General features: G+C 51.8%; 10 protein-coding genes across 10 annotated transcripts; 4 read left to right on the top strand and 6 right to left on the bottom strand.

Annotated features, from left to right (window-relative positions):
- Positions 1-156: 156 nt before the first annotated feature.
- Positions 157-1,845, top strand: N7532_003945 (uncharacterized protein; the record flags this gene model as incomplete). The annotated part of the gene is made up of 2 exons (XM_056616439.1): positions 157-212; positions 318-1,845. 2 exons carry the CDS (start codon positions 157-159, stop codon positions 1,843-1,845), a joined length of 1,584 nt encoding a protein of 527 aa, XP_056476796.1.
- An 81-nt stretch (positions 1,846-1,926) lies between these two features.
- On the bottom strand, positions 1,927-3,018 carry N7532_003944 (uncharacterized protein; the record flags this gene model as incomplete). Its single annotated transcript, XM_056616438.1, is given in 4 exon segments — positions 1,927-2,255; positions 2,273-2,519; positions 2,585-2,863; positions 2,914-3,018. The coding sequence occupies 4 exon segments, from the start codon at positions 3,016-3,018 to the stop codon at positions 1,927-1,929; spliced, it is 960 nt and encodes a 319-aa protein (XP_056476795.1).
- Positions 3,019-3,599: 581 nt separating this feature from the next.
- N7532_003943 (sigma-70 region 2 family protein) lies at positions 3,600-5,636 on the bottom strand (the record flags this gene model as incomplete). Its single annotated transcript, XM_056616437.1, has 1 exon — positions 3,600-5,636. One exon carries the CDS (start codon positions 5,634-5,636, stop codon positions 3,600-3,602), a length of 2,037 nt encoding a protein of 678 aa, XP_056476794.1.
- Positions 5,637-8,100: 2,464 nt separating this feature from the next.
- On the bottom strand, positions 8,101-8,434 carry N7532_003942 (uncharacterized protein; the record flags this gene model as incomplete). Its single annotated transcript, XM_056616436.1, is given in 2 exon segments — positions 8,101-8,380; positions 8,400-8,434. The coding sequence occupies 2 exon segments, from the start codon at positions 8,432-8,434 to the stop codon at positions 8,101-8,103; spliced, it is 315 nt and encodes a 104-aa protein (XP_056476793.1).
- Positions 8,435-8,508: 74 nt separating this feature from the next.
- On the bottom strand, positions 8,509-9,087 carry N7532_003941 (uncharacterized protein; the record flags this gene model as incomplete). The annotated part of the gene is made up of 2 exons (XM_056616435.1): positions 8,509-8,787; positions 8,953-9,087. Coding segments are annotated over 2 exons (414 nt in total), but the record flags the coding sequence as incomplete, so codon positions are not given.
- Positions 9,088-9,992: 905 nt separating this feature from the next.
- On the top strand, positions 9,993-10,546 carry N7532_003940 (uncharacterized protein; the record flags this gene model as incomplete). Its single annotated transcript, XM_056616434.1, has 2 exons — positions 9,993-10,334; positions 10,376-10,546. The coding sequence occupies 2 exons, from the start codon at positions 9,993-9,995 to the stop codon at positions 10,544-10,546; spliced, it is 513 nt and encodes a 170-aa protein (XP_056476791.1).
- A 47-nt stretch (positions 10,547-10,593) lies between these two features.
- N7532_003939 (putative PHD transcription factor) lies at positions 10,594-13,187 on the top strand (the record flags this gene model as incomplete). Its single annotated transcript, XM_056616433.1, has 2 exons — positions 10,594-12,166; positions 12,226-13,187. 2 exons carry the CDS (start codon positions 10,594-10,596, stop codon positions 13,185-13,187), a joined length of 2,535 nt encoding a protein of 844 aa, XP_056476790.1.
- A 429-nt stretch (positions 13,188-13,616) lies between these two features.
- On the bottom strand, positions 13,617-14,666 carry N7532_003938 (uncharacterized protein; the record flags this gene model as incomplete). Its single annotated transcript, XM_056616432.1, has 2 exons — positions 13,617-14,354; positions 14,409-14,666. 2 exons carry the CDS (start codon positions 14,664-14,666, stop codon positions 13,617-13,619), a joined length of 996 nt encoding a protein of 331 aa, XP_056476789.1.
- A 257-nt stretch (positions 14,667-14,923) lies between these two features.
- On the bottom strand, positions 14,924-16,039 carry N7532_003937 (F-box domain protein; the record flags this gene model as incomplete). Its single annotated transcript, XM_056616431.1, has 1 exon — positions 14,924-16,039. One exon carries the CDS (start codon positions 16,037-16,039, stop codon positions 14,924-14,926), a length of 1,116 nt encoding a protein of 371 aa, XP_056476788.1.
- Positions 16,040-16,987: 948 nt separating this feature from the next.
- N7532_003936 (cobalamin-independent methionine synthase II family protein) lies at positions 16,988-18,255 on the top strand (the record flags this gene model as incomplete). The annotated part of the gene is made up of 2 exons (XM_056616430.1): positions 16,988-17,207; positions 17,267-18,255. 2 exons carry the CDS (start codon positions 16,988-16,990, stop codon positions 18,253-18,255), a joined length of 1,209 nt encoding a protein of 402 aa, XP_056476787.1.
- Between the last annotated feature and the right edge of the window lie 651 nt (positions 18,256-18,906).

Genomic DNA, 18,906 nt, shown 5'->3' with positions numbered 1-18,906 from the left:
CGTGCGCTAAGAGCGCCACAGGCATTGGGCAGAACATGCGCCTCTCCACAGCCTCCCTCAGCCCGCCAATATACGCCTATTTCTTCCGATCGCTCGTTCTCGTTCCACTTCCTAATCATCGCCGACTTGTCCGTTTAACTTTCTATGGTGTGCGCGATGGACCCGGTCTCTGTAGCCTTCGCGTCTGTTTCCATGGCTGAGCTGTGCATCAAGTGGGTTCCCCGCCCCCTCCGACGATCATCTTGACGACAAACAGACACGCCCATGCTAACCAAGATACCAAGGTCTGGAATAAAAGTCTACGAGCTCTGCCACAGGTATAAAAATGCCGAAAAAGAGTTGCAACAAATCATTCTGGAAATCGAGGGTTACTGGTTGAAGATAGAAGACCAGGTTACTTTCCTCAAGGACCACTGGAGCTCTCTGGGTGAGCGCTACCAGGTACACCAGAACCAAGTCCTCCAGGAACTTCAAAGCACACTACAAAATGCAATATATGTCCTCGATAACCTCCTCGGGAAACCCGAAGAAATCTCCAAATGGCAGAAGCTAGTTTCAAAGCCAGGAGAGCCAAGCCGTGTCAGATACGTTCTCTATGCGAAAACCTCACTTGATCGCATCATTATTCAGCTGGAGCGATGGCATCGTCAGTTTGACCCTTCGTGGTTTTTGTTGTCCCGCATGTCCGACTCAATTCTCAGTCGAGATTTCGAGAGCAGCAGAGATAGCGACAGCAGTGCCATTTCGACCATTGCGAAATTGCGCGAAGCACACGAAGAAAGTCAAACGATGCTGATGCCATCCCCATCATCTTCGGTCTTTCTCGGAAAGGACTATGAGCTTAGAGATATAGAGACGATTCCGTTGGGGCACTCCTCGATGGGTCTGACTGAGGATGGTAGACGGGTCATCGTGGATCATTATTCTTTGCGCAACGCAGTGGATCTCAACACCGCTAAAAAGGACGTCCGCGATCTAGCCTCGATACTTTCAAAGGTTGATCCATCATTCTCATCTCTCCTTCCCTGCGAGGGGGTGATCAGGACGGACAACCCTTCAGAATCTGAATCTCATTTTCGCATGATCTTCACTATTCCACGGACCCTGAGCTATAGTACTCCGTCCAGTCTCCGGTCTCTCCTGCTGCAAAAGAACCAATCCTATGAGTTGAACGAGCGTGTTCATTTGGCTGTTTCCCTAGCCCGATCGGTTGTCTTCCTCCACGCATCACGCATCGTCCACAAGAACATCACTCCGGAAAATATTATTCTACTTCAATCCAAGGGGGAGAACCTTGGAACCCCATTTCTCGTGGGGTTTGAGCGTTTCAGATTTGACGAGCGGCGAACAAATATGATGGGGGACGACAATTGGGAAAAGAACCTATACCGCCACCCCCAACGACAAGGTTTGCAACCCGAGGAGGTATACAAGATGCGCCACGATATCTACAGCGTCGGGGTGTGTCTGCTGGAAGTTGGGCTATGGAGCTCATTCGTCCAATACACTGAAAATAACCAGGTGGCTGGACCCGACTCGGAGCTTCCGATCGACAGTTTGGTTGGGGAGAAAAACAAGCGCAGAGCCGCTGCAGAGATCAACGCAATCCTTGTGGAGAAGGCTCGGTCTACTTTGCCACAGCTCATGGGCAAAATATATACGGATGTTGTCGTATCGTGTTTAAACTACCTCGATCGAGACAACCCACTCTTCTCCTCGAAAAGTGATTTCGAGGATGAGGATGGAATCACAGTCGGTGTGAAATATATTGAAAAGGTAGGCATTACTGCTCTCTCGCTGGCAGAAGCTAACATATCCATTTACAAAGGTTCTGTACGAAATTGAGAGAATACATGTCTGAGCATAATGTATATTCTTGTCTTTTGCACTCGCATACACCCACACTGCAACCACGCGACATCACAACTACGCAAAGATCCGAATCGGATGATTGGGAAGATAGAAGCCAGGATCATTGAATCGCAATCCCTTGTCAAGCGCAGAAATAGACTTCAATTCATCCTCCGTCATATCAAATCCAAGCACATCCAAATTCTCCGCCAACCGCGTCTGATTATTCGACTTTGGAATAACAGCAACATTCCGCTGGTTAGCCCATCGAAGTAGGACATGCACAGGGGTGGCTTTGTATTTAGCTGCCAGAATCTTCACAGGCTCGGCATCAAAGAGCAGCGGGATTTCCTTCGTTTTTGGAGAATTTATTCGGTAACTCGACGAAGGATTGGGGGCCGAAGCTGGAGTATGCGGTCACTGCGATGCCGTTCTCTTGCGCGACTGGATGAGCTCGACTGAATAAGGTAGGGGTGATGCTCGATTTGAAGGGAAGAGAGTGGGTATTGGGTATAGGTGAGGATGTCGTAGATCGATTGTGCCTGGAAGTTGCTCACGCCGATGCTGCGCGCGATGCCGTTGTCGACGATCTCTTCCATTGCTTCCCAGGTTTCACGGATAGGAACATTGTCTGCTTGAATGGTGCCGGCATCATCCATCCAACAAGCCTAGGTAGACTGTATCACAGACCACTTGAGTTTCGTTGTGTTTCGTTTGAATGGAAATCACATACTGGGTACTGGCGGACCGCCGGATCGATATACTTTAAAGCACAAGGGAAATGCATCAGGAATAGATCGATATATCCAAGACCCCAAGACTCGTTCTGATTTTTCGCCATAGCTAGCGCATGCTCACGACGGTGATAGTTATTCCACAACTTTGTGGTGATGAAATTTTCCTCGCGAGTCACCAGGCCGTCAGAAATGGCACGACGAATTCCTTCACCAGCCTCCTTCTCGTTTTGATAGTCGTAGGCGCCGTCGAAGAGTCTGTAGCCAGATTTGATAGCCTAAGAATCATTAGCAGCCTCAATCTATTCGATACGGGAATGTTCCTGACATTGAAAACTGTATCTGCAGCAGTTTCCTTGGGGACTTTCCAGAGACCTAAGCCCACAAGAGGCATTTTCTTGCCAGAGGCGAGAGTAACCGTGTGCCCAACCATTATTTCGCAAGATGAATCGAAAGTGAATTGCGATCGGAAAGGAAGGCTTCTCGGCCATTATATACAAAAATCTCTATCGTTACTGTACTACTGTAGAGCTTGGTGGCTACGACTGCCGACTTTGAAAAAAAGACCGTCACCTAGTAACTACATCCACATCGTGAATTACGGACACGGTTTTATCGCGGTCAATTATCATCGTAAAACAGAGTGTTTTGGAGATTAGCACTGCCCTGGCTAGACAGGCGTGGCTCCAACTGCCTATTCGGGAATCGGCTCGGACCGTGGTGGAGCATCGACGGAGATGAGGTGAAATCAGATACTGCGATTACCAACCACACTCAATGACAAAACTTAGCAACAGATGGATTCTGTGGGTATCAAAAAAATTACTCCTATTGTTATTGTTGGCTCCATATATGGTGGAGTATAAGGTATATAAGGTGTACCCCGGACAGCAGATTTAAAAGGCTTAGTTTCCCCTCCCCAAGCCCACATCAACCAAAACTTCCGCCGAGAAAATTTCACACACACCACGCGTCAGATAATTTACAATGGAAATAATAAGAAGAAAGCAACAATCAAAGCAGCGAAGGCATGATATAGCTCGTCAACGGTGCTTCCAAGATCTCACGACGCAGCTCAGGCTCCCAATCATAAACGGTGGATTCAGACACCCGCAGTGTCAAACAAGCGAAGAGGAAATCATTGATGCGATGCCACGATGGTGCGCTCAGCCGTTTCGCAATTTTTAGCATTCGGCCTACAAACCACGGCCGCGCAGATGGCGAGCTTCCTGTTGGAGAATACTGCGTGAAATCGGGGAGTTGCTCCGATAAAGCAGGCGAGACCGTACCATCTAGTCCGGTTGTCCAGTATCCTATGTAACCATCGTTGCATGCAAGAAGAATTTGTAGAATTGCTTCGACAGAGCCACTCATGCTTACTTCGCTGTCGATCATGGCGTGCTCGAGAGTTGCGAGGAATGTGCCTGCGTGGATTGGTGTATACCGGTAGTCCCACAGCGCGGCGTTCAGCATCATCAAAGAAGTGAGACGCGCGACCATCTGCTTTCGGTCTCCTGATGCCGTGAAGCGTGCTCCAGGCGCGGCGGCTAGGATTTGAAAGAGTAGGGAGGTTTCCTGCACACAGGTATGGCGAGACAGATCGAATGATTCGGGGTTATCTTGTTGATATAGGGCGAGTTGTTCGCAGCGTCGGAGGAATCCGAGAAATTCCTCGCATTGTAGATGAATCTCGTCGACTGGAGACGTGTGGGTGGAAGTTGTTACCATAGGAGTCTCTGGGCATGCGGTACTATCTGAAAGGACAGATGATGTAGAGTCTGGCGGAGACGGCATAGATTGGCGGTTCTGGGAAGGCTGGGGAGGAGGAGCCTCCGATGAGGATGAGGGAGTTGGAACGGTTGGGGCTGGCTCAAAGAAGAAGCTAGGACCACGAGTCTCGTAGCCGGACAGTATATAGTCTTGCCAATTTATCAGCATCCCCAAGCGAGTATTTGCAAAGGCAGCGGGTCCGCCACGCGCCCGGATCATATCACGAGCTGCGCGCATGTGTATCCAGCTGAATACCTTACGGCCAGGGCGAGGGTCAAAGTCTTCGAGAGCAGCCGCACTCAGACAGGATATGATAGCGACGTCCGAGTCATCAAACGGGTTATTGAGCATATGTTCGCGAAGCATGGTGATAGCACGATCTCTATGTAACAGAGCATCGGCTGTTTCTCCCTCATTGCGGACCCAGGCCCACGTATTTGCAGCATGAACGAGAATAGTGTTTTGGAATGCGACTGCGCCTTTCATCGCCTCGGGTACAAAGACAGCCCTGTACCAGTTGTGTGCCTTGTCCGATCGGAAGTGGGTGCCATATGAGCATGCGGGCATGTCATTAACATAGAAATCAAAGAGCCTCTGACCGTCGAGATCCAGCTCGAGGGGCAGAGAGTTGAATGGATCTGTCCTTGCAGCACTCAGGATAGTTCTGGGTGATCGCATTGGTTCGAATTGCGTTGTTGGCGCGAGCTGCCAACAAGACGGGCTGTTGAAATCAGGCCCATAGCCTGGGGGGTAGGTTTGGGTATGAGGTGGAACGAGAAAGGTGGGCGCTGGAAATTGGTAGGCCTGGGGCTGTATCGGAGAGCCTCGAAAAGGCAGTGGGTGTATCGCATCATCAGCTTGTACAACTGGAGGAGGTGGATGGAAGAACGTTGGAGCAGGCGCGGTCCAGTCGGGGCCCACGTCTTCAATATCGGCTGGGGCGTCATTTTCTGGTGGCGCCGGGACTTCTTGGGCTACTGGCGGAGGTTGAATTTCTGTCTCAGATGAACTGCTTCGATCATGGGTGACTTTTCTTGCTGATTTGCGCTTGGCTGCTCGTATCTTCTTTGGCCGTCCACGTTTTGCTGGGTGACTCGAGATCTTTTCATCTTCACTTTCGCTCCGTCGAGGGCTGCCTTTCTTCTGGCGCATGTATTCTTGCATCACATGACGCTTCACCTGCGTCAAATTGCTTCGACTGTTGTTCGAAGCGTCGATGAATTGCCAGCGCCCGCTAGACTCCGGTTTGCTGCTGGGGCCAGTTTGATCTGAACTCGACATTGCTATAGCAGGAGAAGGCAGGAGAACACGCATAAACGCACTGGGGAAGTTAATGCAGAGGTCCCTGCTGTAACAGGGCCGTGTTTCTAGCTTTGACTTAGGACCTCAGCTAGCTGCTGAAGATGGAGGGATCAAGTCAATGACAGGTCCAGGTCTGATCGACGAACTGTAGCCAACGGCTGCAGCTGCGGAAGGATTCGGTTTAAGAACGAATGGAGGCACCAGTCCCATGACACCAGGGAATGCAGCGCCAGCGAATAGAAAGGAACGATGACAGGCGCATCTCAGGCGATCGAGCCATACCGTAGAGCTTAACCAAAACCCGTCGATCCAACGGGCGCTCGTGCGCCGGACTCGACGAGGCAAGCCAGGTCTAATGTTCCACACAACCCCAACTTTCCCGACAATCTGATTTCCGAAAAGAATGGGGACTAGGACACCAGCATGCCGGCGTCGAGCCAAGTGGGCGCGGTGCAACCCCTGGCAGCGGTGGCTGATCCTTGGAGGCAGGACGAATCAGACGGGGCCAGCCAGGGATCTGAATGGGGGTGAAAAGCCTGGATTGCCGCGAGGCACACCAAAAAAGGGTCTTGAAGATGCGGTGGATAGCCATTAGACCCATGATTGTACATTGAGAGACTCTGCACTGATCACTAATCGAGTATGGATCGAAGCCGATCAGTGTTCAGTGGAGACGCGAGTCAGGTCTCACACTGCCCACCCCATTTTGGGTTAGATGCAATCCAGTAAAGATCACTTTGGCATCGTTCTGCAGCACTTCGGAAGCCCCACCAGCCTTGCGAGGACCGGGGCCGTTTACCCTGGTGGCTAGGGGCTAGGGCATTCGGCCGGGTTCCGACGAGCGCCGGGCTGGCATGGCGTGGAGGAGTGCCTGGGAGTGCACTGTATACCAATCTTATTTGCAGCGGACGGCCGAACAGAGTCGAGAACTCGACACAAAGGAGGGAGGAGGGAGATGAGGGATTTCAGCAGTAAGCCTTTAGCCGCAATGGAGTCGCAAACTCTCGGAAGGATTTGGATATTACGGCAGATCCTGAAACAGCCGATCGCTCTCACCTGCTGTCAACCACTGCCGACTATCTGGTCCTGCAGCCACCGAGCTATTCTTATCCCGATCCACCGTTCGGGACGTGGGCACATGGCGGTCATTGTGTGGGAGTGATTCAGATCATTCCTCGTTGATGTCGGCGCCGACGTCGTTGCTGCTTCATACCCTAGGGTATTGTCCAAGATGATATCCAGCCCTGCAACGGTCAAACTCAGTGCTCCAACGTGGGTTAGGGCCCAGACTAAAATGGGCACTAAGATGAAGGAACTGGCTATCAAACTCTCCTTTTCTTCCTGCCAAAATGCTGCCCCCCACCCCCCGGCTCATCTCACGATCCGTCTCCACATCTCATCAGCGACATACCATCTTCGGCATGGTCTTTGGTGATCGCTGTCGGGGCCGTGTCGTCCACAATGAGAGCCCTCTAACTGTGCACGATGGACGTCAGACTTCTAATTCCTGCGGCTGCTCGCTTGGAATTGCCGGGAATTTCGGATCACAACGGTCCCTGTCTCAAGTCGGGAGGAACGCCGCTGACCTCGAGTGTCATTTTGACTTCGACGCCTTATAGCGACAACCTGTTGACACTGTGGAGACTATCCAAGGGTATGCAGAAGCACGCCTTGTACGGATCGCCCTTTGCGAAAATCCACATGGTCTTCCTTGGTTCACTCATATGCGGAGTTAACCCCCCTCTCCCCTGGCTCTGGCCCACCTCGTCGATCTCGCCATGTCAGGCAACCTAGTGATTGCCATGCCTCATCCACGAGGCATACTGGGGCGGGGCAATATGCGCAGCACAGCCCTAGAGCCAGACTTGAGACAAGGCAGTCGGGACTTACTTTTGACCCGATGATTGACAATAAACGCAGGGATCCAGGGACCGTTCCGACTATCGTCACCGGCTACTAGCTTAATCTCAGTGGCACACGGTCCAGGCGATAAAGAGACATCGCCTGGACCGTAAGCAGGAGCGAACCCCCGGGCACTGTCGCCCTGTCCCTGTTTCACAAAGATACCGGCCGCACGACTCCTAGCATGTATCCTGCGGCTGTAGCTCGCCTGGGGTTGCATCGTCGACATGATATTGCACATACTCTTTTGAGGAAAGATGACCCCGAAGGCGTTGGCGCCCGGTCCTTACAATAGTAGTGTACCGTTGTGGCGGGACTTAGCTATCCCCGGTTTATGTGATACAACGGAGTATTTGCCCCGCTCGCAGACAAAGGATGATTGTTGTTAAGGACAGGGTCTATTTGGACGTGCGACCGTATTCTCATTGCATAAAGATACCACAATGAACAAAAAGCAAAATGGAAGGCGATCGTCTTCTCATTGCATAAAGTTATTTACCACCAAAAGCAGGCGCGAATCAAAAGACCGTCTCTTCCGTAGTCAATTCGGCCCTATTATCCAGGGACCATGAAAATGCTGCTGACCGGTCTCCTGGTATCTCTCTTCTGGAAGCTCATTTCCCCGTGTTCCATCTCCGTTGACCTTCTTTTGCGACGGTGGTTCCCCAGATTCTTCTCCATCCAACCCTTGTTTCTGGCTAGATGCAGTATTTGGTTTGATTTCGACACTGATTTGGGAATTTTTGTTTGGCCGGAAATAAAGATCGCGGAGCGTTTGAAGGTCTTCGATAGTCTGTTCGTCGATGGACGCGATCCTTCCGCTGCCAAAAATTGCAATACATTTGCAGAGACTTGCGACGGGTGCCACGTGCCATGATCTTGGCTTTATTATACTCAGAAGTTGTGTAATCAGATCCCCGAAGTAGTTTTTCAACAGAGTGGGCACATATTAACCTTCGATTTCCATTTCTGTAATCTCTCCCTTTTGGAGAAGATGGTCTCTGTATTGAGCAGAAGTGGGCACCTGTCGGGGGCGGCCACTTTCAAGTCGCTCGGCCTTGTCTTTGAGTTCGAAGTTAATAAAATACTGCAAATCCACAGGTACAATAATGAGACCGGAATCCTGGTAGCAGTCGAATTGGACATAGCAATTAGGGCAAAAGGGGATGTCGTTTTCTGGTGACGTGAGGGAAAAGTTGATCATGCCCATAGCATGCCAGTGTTCTATCTGTCAAGTCATAAGTATACGTAGTCCCTAACAGTAGCTGTAACAGGTTCCCATACCGGTCTGTCCTCCTTGTCTACAGCGTCGCAGATTTAGGGGGTCAGATTTAGGGGGCCCATCGCGCGGCAAACCCAACACTCATCTCCGGACAACCGCCTTACTTCCCACCTTGTTGTGGTTGAAAATGTATTGGACCTGACCCACGACTAACCGGACAACTTCCTCATTGAAGACTTTTGGCTGGATGTGCGAGGACGAGCGGGAGTGGAGGGAAGTGAGATTGGAGTGTGGTCGCAGTTCATGCTGGTGAAGGTGTAGTTGACACCCACCGACGTAATCCTGCCTCGGCCGCCGCGCCAAGAGTAGTAGTACACTAGCGTAGCCTCGACACACGACACTACGGAGGGTTCTAACGGCCAGGGCTCAATTCCCTTTTTTCGCCCATTTGGTGCTCTGTTTTCAACCGATGGCTAATCCAATTAAGAGTGTTGATATTTCCTAGTTAGGTGACTGTGCATAGATTGTTCAGCAGACCGTTCAGCAGACTGGTTGGGCGACTGTTTTTGTAACTATTGGTATGTAGGTGGGGTTTTCATATTGAGCTACAGATCTCTGATTCAAGCAAAGCCCTACTGAATTGAAAAGTGAGCTTTGGCCGTTTTAACCCTCCACACACGTTCCGTCTCAATATTTGATGACACATCCCATAGCAAAGCCTTCCGCAGATTATTGCCGGGGCGCAGATCACGATAATCCTCTGCGCTATACACCTTCCTTCTCGGAGACTGGGTAACGAGAGTTTCAAGGAGACAAACTTTCATCTTAGGTTCATTTATAAGCAGGTTCGGATAGTTAGACGATGCAATCTCCGCCACAAGATGTGATGAATAATCCATGCTATTTCGGTGGACCGTGGTAGTAATCGGACGCTGACTTGTATATCTTCTATCCCATCATCGCCGCTTGCAGAGGGAATAGAGAAAAATAAAGACGAGGTACGAGAGAAAGCATGTGCAATCAACTTGTAAGGTCGGCCCGCCGCGGACGCTCGATACTTTGACCCGCGATAACGTACGAGTAGGATGTGAGGAAAGATACCGTGCTAGCTGAGATAATTAGTCCATGAAGTCAGTGCCGTTTCCAAAATCATTTGTCCCATCCTGGCGACAGCAGAATTCGAGGCCATCTTGCTGGGAAGGGCTGCATTGATGCGGATGCGCGGAGAAGGCGAGACAGTCGACACGCGACACTGCGCGCGGTACCGCCTCACCGCCTTCGCTTTGTGCCAAAACTGCTGCGGCGGCGCAGTCGGCGATCCGCATTCAAGGGACGGTGCCAACACGCTCGATACTGGGGTTTTGCATGATCCAGTCTGCTTTTCCGCCCTTTCAGCTGTCCGTTACCACCATACACCACCCCCATCATTCCCATTGACCGAGCGACGCTGCCTGGCGCGACCAGTGGAGATCCTGCGCGAAACCTCCGGGAGAAATCCGCCCGGTCGACAAATTCCCCCTTGGTCGGCCGTTGAGGCGTGTATCGCCGGTCGCGTGAGTGAGAGGACCCTACAAGTAATATCCCGAGGCATCAGACGGAACCGTACAAGCCCCATGATGCCGGCAACATTCTCGCTGGGATTTGTCTGGATCTAGCTCAGCCCGTTCGCCCTTCGATCGATAACACAGTGAATCCGCCTGACCTGACCGGGCGCAAGCTCTCAGTTACTTCGCCTGCGCAGATTATCCCTGGGGTCTCCGACTAAATAACCTGGGACATCTTCTGGGATCCCAAACATAACATTGCTTGGCTATGGCTCCGGATATGGAGGCCGTCGAGAGGCATATCAACGGGTTCGCCGAGAGCGCAGAGGTCGCCAACTCAACGCCCAGCCCTTACGAAACAAACCCCGCGAGTATACCGAGCGATGACCCATTTCTCGCCCAAAGCGTGCACTATGGCCGCTACACCCCGCAGCCCGACGAATTCACCCCGCGCTACCAGGACTGGCACCACCCGGATTCCGACACGACCGATTTCTGGCAGGAGGTGGTGCAGAGATTCTGCACCCCAGAACACTCGCTGAATGTCTCGGGGCCGAGGGAAGCCTTCGCTGCTGGCAGCGTAGTCATTCAGGTAGACCGTGAGTCTGCGGATAGCGCCGCAGCGGAGCGTTACTCCTGTGTGAATGCGAATGAACTATCTGCAGCGCGAAAAGCCGACGAATCGCTGAAGGAAATTGGCGTTGCTGTTCCGGTCATACACTTTTGCGGCACAATTGAGGGGAGGAATGTTACAGTGGAATCACGGATACCCGGCGTATCTCTCGAAGTGGCTTGGCGATACTTGAACCTGAAGGAAATTGCTGTTTTCAAGAACCAGTGTCGACAACTCTTGCAGCGGCTTCGAACAATCCATCCGGCCTTGAACGAACCTTCTTACGTTTATCGCGGACTTAATTCGCAAACACCTCCTGCTGGGCGTGGACAGGAGCGAACAATTCTCTTCGCTGATAAGAGTGCCGGGGAGGACCTGTGCTTTACGCACAACAATCTGGTACCAGGAAATATTGTGGTGAAGGATGGTCGGATTGTGGGTCTGGCAGGATGGCGGGAAAGCGGATATTTTGGCTTAACGCGGGCTCAACAGGTGCATCAGTCATGGAGAGATCTCCAGGGTGAGGACCAAGACAGCGCAACTGGGACTTGGGTTGACCTCTACGACGAGGAATATGATCCGAGCAAGAGTACGCCGCTGGTTGCGACCAAGGACATTGCGCTGCCATCCGTGAAAACAGAACCGACAAGTTCAACACTGGACAAATTTCCAGTCGGCGATGACTTCGAGACCAAGTCGATGGGATATGACGGAGCCGGTGATTATCCGACATCAAAGAAGCTCGCCAATCTGAGAAACGGTACAACACCCCGAGCATCGTCATCCGAGCGATCCTCCCCAGCGACATCGGTGAAGCCTGCGGCAAATAAGAAAGCCACGTCTGCCACCGCAAAGAAGGGCACGGCAAAGAAGCCAGCGGTCAAGAAGCGCAAGGCGAACGATGTGGATGCAGACAGCGTGGATGGTCGATCAAACACTCCTGCATCCCGCGCCAGCAAAGGTCCGGGTAAGAAGCAAGGCTCCGCGTCTATCGCGGGGTCTCCAGCCCCAGAGGAGAAGAAGAAGAAAAAGAAGGGTGGCAAGAAGAAAGTCTTAGAGGAAGACGAAGACGACGACGTTGATGATCCGAATGAGGTCTTTTGTATTTGCAGACGACCTGATAATCATACATGGATGATTGGGTGCGATGGCGACTGCGAAGATTGGTACCATGGGAAATGTGTCAATGTCAACTCTCAAGATGAAGATCTGATTGAGAGGTACATCTGTAAGTCCAATACATCTACCACTCATGGAATTGTAACTAACGATGCCGTCATTCACCAGGCCCGAACTGCGAAGCAAATGGACAAGGCCGCACAACGTGGAAACCAATGTGTCGTCTTCCCCAATGTCGGAAACCAGCGCGCGCAAATCCCAAGAATCCCAGCAAGTATTGCAGCGATGAGCACGGCCTACAATTCATGCGCCAACACACCCGTCGCCTCAAGCTGGGGCCAGCCCAGAAGGGAAAGGAAGACTTGGGCAGCATGGGCGGCGTCCTTACGGCGAAAGACCTCAAGGCTGTCATTGTGGGTGTGAGCTCCGTCGAAGAATTCCGCAGACTGGGCGACCGGATTATTACACCGCCGCCGACAACAAAAGAAAACACGCCCAATTCCGAAGTGAAGAGTGAAAACGGGCCGCAGATCGGCAATGGGTTCGATGCCAAATCCAACGGTGTAGAATATTCTATCGAAGAAGCCACGCAGATAGAAAAGCTGCGTAAACACCGTGACGACCTTATTCACCGCAAGGAAATGCTTGCTGTGCGATCGACATTCATGGAACTTCTGCGGCCAAGGGCCAAGGTCATCCTCGACAAGCTAAAGCAGAAAGAACCAAAAGGCGGATGGAAAGATATCTGCGGATTCGACTCGCGACTTTCGTGGTCTGATGAAGAATTTGACGAATGGCGGCTGTCCGAAGCCGGAAAGAAAGCTCTTGCAGAGGGCACGGCTGAGGCCATGGCTGCCAGTTTCCCTGTCAGTACCGATGCGGATGGAGACACCACCATGGACGGTGAAAGTGAAGATGAAATCGCCTTCTTGACTCGCGGTGCCTGCACGAAGAAACGCTGTGAGCAACATAAGCAGTGGCTTAAGGTGCTGCAGCAAGACCTCCAGTTTGAGGTGAACACTACAGACGACGATCTTGCGCGGTGCGAGCAAGAGGCACGCGCTGTGGCTGAGCGCTCCGTCCTGAGGAAGTGGGCTGAGAAGGAGAATGTAGCTTCTGAAGCCCGGTAGATGGCATCTTATTTTCCACTTCATCTTTTTTTTCTGCTTTTCGTGTCGTGATTGGTGTGTCGGTTGAGATGTGAACGATGACTTGACGAGAGTGGAGTGAACCGGAGACCATCAACCAAAACAAAAAAGCCTTGATACCCCCTTTATTTCAAAGATGAAAATGTGTCTCATGGGACGGAGTTGGTATTTGCAAGGGGTAGCTGTGGAAAACTTCAGAGATCGGATTGTGCAAAACTTTCCCACTTTGCATCGGCATGGTGAAATGGCGCTTTGCGAGGGTGGATTTAATCTCAAATTTTCTCGTATAGCGAAGGTTGTAAGATTAGGTGTTACATTGAGTTAGACAAACGAACTCGACGGTTTACTTTGCCACTGGCATCTTCAAAGTTGTCAAAGCGTAATGAAAGCCCGACTACTGCTTGCCCCCTGTCATGGTATCGGGGACCATACGCCCCATTTCCCCAGCCCAGGCCCAGTCCGAGACTTAACGACCTCGGCAATTGGTGACATCTTCACGTCCGAGAGCAGAATATGCGTGTCCATCCCTTGGTCGAGTGTTTTCATGAGCAGAGTATTTAGAAGGGAAGTGTCTGGTGTCTGGAAGATCGAATGGATACCATCATCCTGTAATGAAGTTGTATCCTCCTCGCGGGGGTTCGACTGGTTCGGTCCCTGCTGGTTCGTTTCGAAGCTCGCTGGACCAAGTCCGCTGGTGTTGACCAGCATGATGGAAAGATAAGAGGCGTGTGTTCGGGACATCCGAGTGAGATTGCGTAATGTGGCTGCTAGTAGAGCTGTTCCTCTGACTGGATTGGAGGCTCGAATGACGCCTTCGATCAGAGAGTCGAGCCCAACCACTATGAAAACAATAGGTTGGGCTGTGTTTGACTGTTGCCTTTGCGTATCGATTTGTTGCAGAGACTCTGATACTTTACTGATTGCTTGAGCTGCGTTTGGAAAGTCGTGTACTGGTAGCAGTTGCACAGAATCAAGTCTTTTGATTGCTTCCTCTCGAGAGAGTTTCGGTTGGGTTGGCGCAGATTGCAGGCAGTTGAGCAAAGTCCTGGGAGCGAATGCTTCAAACCCACTTGGGAAGATGATGAAGGCACTCGGTTCCGGCGAGGGAGAGTTATTCAGTAGGTGCTTTGTGAGAAGGTAGCGTGGGATCTGACATGTATGAGACTAGATGGACTCGTAGCTTCGAGAGAGTGACTTGCATACCTGCCCGATATATTCATCATTGTCCTTACTCCTGGTTCTTAGCCTTGAGAACCCTATGACCGTACCATACTGTAAAACGGCTGACTTGGTTGATCGGATGCCGATATTCCATTCGTTTGCAAGATTCCAGTCGCTGCCGTCCGCATGGTCATGGAAAGGACCGTCGGTGATGCGGGACTCGCCTGATTGGGTAAGAAGAGAATGAGCAAGGATTGGAAAAGCCGGCTCGGCAGAGTACACGTTGGGTACGGTGGTCATGACTGATGAGTGCTGGGCTGAGTGAAGCACATGGAGTTCATGCAAGATCGATCTAGATCGTCAAGCTGGAACGGGATTGATGGGTGGTGGGGTTTGCAGAGGAAGAGGTCACATTCGGGATCCACCGCTTTTGTGCGCGTCCCGATTGCACCACGCTATACTCCACCCTAAAAGAAAGCGCCACAGCACCTTAGGTGCTCAAGGGTAAATGGAATAATGTGAATCACTTGTAAATTTTATTCATATACGCCTGAGATTTAGGTACTTGGCAAACTTCGCCTCCAGATTCCACTACCGTCAGAAGCCCATCCTGTAACCATGTTATCGCGCAAAATCCGCGCAAGATCCTCGCGTACTGCCTCGACATGGAAATCTCGACTCTGAAACTCTGATATGGTTGAGTGCTGGTTAACGTGCCATCCGGTTATAGAATACGCGCTCTCCAGTTCCATCCATGGGTCGTTCGGGTCCAGCGAACCACGCTGTTCCATCTCAGTGGCATGGTTGTTGGCATCGGGAGCCATCTGCACAGTCAGTTGATGCAAGTTGTGCATTTCGGACATCACTCTGAGTATCAGGTCCATGTGATTGAAGAAGGGGAACACGGCTATATATGAGAAGGAGGTAAATCTTTGCAACATGACCGTCAAATCTGGTGGGCAGGGTGGCCCTTGGTTCTCTTCACCCTGATCTTGAAAACGCAGATAAGATCCCCAGTCTCCGACAAAAGAAGGGACGCGCCCAAGGAAATACTCATAATGGTGATATGCTTTCAACGAGGAAGACTCATTGAATGTCAACGAGATCCATGGGCGAGCGATGAGCAAATTGCTAGATCGCTCTAGGTCATACTGAGGATGTGTAGATAGATCTCGAGGATAGCAAAACTCTCGCTCCAGTTGCATGATTTGAAGGTCGATCTCAAAGGCCCAGTTGAAACCGCCCTGGACCGGTGAGTCCAATGTCTCGCCGATGAAGGTTGGCGGAGCGAGTAGCGTAATGCGCGCTGGATCTAGATATCGCAGGACTCTGCGCCACCAGGATGGATCGTCCGGATAAGCCGAGGCCGGCGAAGAGATCGCCACGAGAGATGTCACATATCGGTTGAGCCCCGACCTAGTCACGAAGATGCGAAATTCGTGTTCATCCTTTAGCTCCAGACGAGCATGTGCGAAAAGTACCGGTCGGACAAGATTTCGCAACCGGTGTGAGGCCAGCGACAGATGTTTGAGATTCTTGTCATGGTCTGGAGATCGAGTGAGGTGTAGATCAGGTGTTAGATGTAGACGAGCCTGCGACGGGGGCTCGGTGGCCAGGTTGCCGATGATATGGTCCAGCAGCTCATTGGGGAGCAGCTCCAGGGGACACGACATGGATGCAGCGCCGCGGCCCAGTTTCCATGGCGGTACCGAAGACTGGGCTGAATATGGAGCAGCTGCGAGGGTGCAAGTGCAGTCTGTTCGGGAAGACGAGCAGGACGAAGTGCCGGTTCCCCACTTGACGACAACCCACTTGCCTCTTTGTCAGCCTTGACTCAGCGCTGGATATAACTAACTATACACTGCGGCGAGGAATAGAATGACTTGAAGGTATGCTACAGTTTGTATTGCACTGGTATATGCCTACTGGGTTAGTATCATCATAGCTATACCTCGGAGAATAAAAGCAAGTGCGAATATCGAATAAAAGCCGGCCGGGAATCCCCCGTGAAGGACTGTGGAGCACATCGCCTGGAGATGACAGCAAGGCTCAAAGATGGGACTGCAAAAATGAGGAAACGCCTTTGGCCCGATGATTCCATTTGGGCGTGCAATCCCTGCTAGCCCTGCGCGCAAGTCCTCATTGATTCGTAATGTCTTGCGGAACATTGCCCGCCAATACTGCCATACCCCAGCGCCAAGCGCCCCGCATAGTTCACTTTGTATACTCACCGTGCTCCCATGTCACTGCCATTGTCGCTTCCACTGCGTGAATTCGCGGTATCTTTCACTTATTATGACAACTCGCGGTTGGAATTCATTTTTTGGGGCACCGGCAACATGATCGGACTTGAAATGAGCAATCGCACGACTCCGATAGGCGAGCAGCAGAATGTGGAGATGCTCATCTTTTTGGTGGGGCGGGGAATCGCATCCGGACTCGGACTCAAGTGATTTGGACGGCGATGGCGATGCCCTGGTTCGGCCCCTCTCGAGGAACTTTTCTTTCTCTTCTTCCCCTCCGAATTCGAGCTTGTTGCCTCTTCACCTGCTGTGGGTGCTGCTAGATCAACCCGATATCGCGCTCAACAACTGATCGATATACATCTAGCAATCTTCACAATGGTCCGTCAACTTCACCAGCGACCCCCCTTCCGTGCGGAGCACCTGGGCTCCCTGCTTCGTCCCCAGGAACTGCTGGACACAAAGATCGCCTCTGAGAAGGGCGAGGTTCCCCAGAGCCAGCTCGCTCCCGTCGAGGACAAGGCCATCAACGATATCGTCGAGACCCAGCAAAAGCTCGGCTATGCCGCCATCTCCGACGGCGAGTACCGTCGTCACAGTAAGTCACCCGTACATCTCAAGAATGGCGAAAAGGGATAGTATTGCTAACAGTGTCAGTGTTCTGGGGTACCTTCTTCCCTGGTCTGGAGGGCTTCGACGAGGTCACCGATTTCGAGACTGACATCTTCCGTCCCTATGCGCCCGATATCGCTGCCTTCCTGGAGGCCGGCCACAAGCCTGGCGAGACCGTTCTCTGCACTGGCAAGATCAAGCACGTCGGCAGCACCTATGTCGACCAGTTCAAGTACCTGGCCAGCCGTGTGCCCCAGGACCAGGTCAAGAACCTGAAGATCACTCTGGCCGCTCCCAACTGGTACCACCTGCGCTACCGTGAGGGAAAGGCTTACCCCAAGGATGTGTACAGCTCCGATGATGAGTATTTCGGCGACATTGCCAAGGCCTACCAGGTCGAGCTGAAGATCCTGTACGATGCTGGCTGCCGCAACGTGCAGTACGATGACCCCAACCTGGCTTATTTCTGCTCTGAGAAGTTCCTGAACGGCTTCAAGGAGGACAAGGGCAATGTTTACTCCGCGGACGACATGTTCCAGAAATACATCAAGCTGTACAACGACAGCTTCATCGGCCTGCCCGAGGACATGCACGTCGGTGTGCACCTGTGCCGCGGCAACTTCGTCGGCAGCCGTCACTTCTCTGAGGGTGGCTATGACCGCATTGCGATCAAGCTGTTCCAGGAGCTGAATGTCCACACTTACTACCTGGAATACGACACTGAGCGTGCCGGTGGCTTCGAGCCCCTCATGCACCTGCCTCCTCACAAGAACGTCATCCTGGGTGTTGTCACCAGCAAGTTCGCCACCATGGAGGACAAGGAGGAGATGAAGCAGCGCGTCATCAACGCCGCCAAGATCATCGCTGAGGGCAACAACATCTCGGTCGAGGCCGCTCTCAACCAGGTCGGTGTCAGCCCGCAGTGTGGTTTTGCCTCCCACCGCGAGGGCAACGCCATCGACTGGAACGGCATGATCAACAAGCTGCAGCTTGTCCGTGACATTGCCAACGACATCTGGCCCAACCAGCCTTGAATTTCTCCCTGAAAAGAAAGGAAAAAAAAAAAATTGTCGAACGATTTCAACGAATACCCAAATTGTACATTTGCCTGCCACGGCCATTCTCTGATTGCCTATTCAACAATGCGACGGGGTCTGGGATCTTTTGTTTTTGTACAGCGCGCTGGCCTGATGCCTGGGATGAAGGTCATGATATCTCTTTGGAATACCAACTTAACGTACGATTCTTGGAAATAGTCAATCCACTCATGTTCGTGATAAATTTTCTCAAGATGGAAGATAGCATCATGGGGAAGACCGAAGTCAAGAGGTAGAAGTAGGTTGATTCATAGGGTAAGAAACGGATGCCGGGATTCCCTCCCTTTTATACTCCCAAGCTTATCGTCCAAGGTCCCCACCGATGGCGAGCTTGCCTTGGCTTTGATTGGCTTACATAATTCGAAAAGGCAGAAGGCATTGCCGACCAAGACGATTTAAGATAAGACGCAGCTTGATCTAACTTGCAGTCTCACTCATTCCAGCAACGTGCCCCGCATTTGTGGCTTGTCACAGTCACGCGGTGTTAGCCTCGCGATTCCCAGTCCTGGCCGACATGTCAGACCAGAAGTTAGGCTTCTATTTGTAGCTACCAGGAAAATCCTGATCGATACGCCAAGCTTTTGTTTT

Source organism: Penicillium argentinense (genome assembly GCF_028826775.1).
Source record: "Penicillium argentinense strain IBT 30761 chromosome Unknown utg000004l_segment0_segment0, whole genome shotgun sequence".
NCBI lineage: Eukaryota > Fungi > Ascomycota > Eurotiomycetes > Eurotiales > Aspergillaceae > Penicillium > Penicillium argentinense.
Note: the sequence above shows the minus strand (reverse complement) of the source record. Positions and strands in the feature narration are given on the sequence as shown.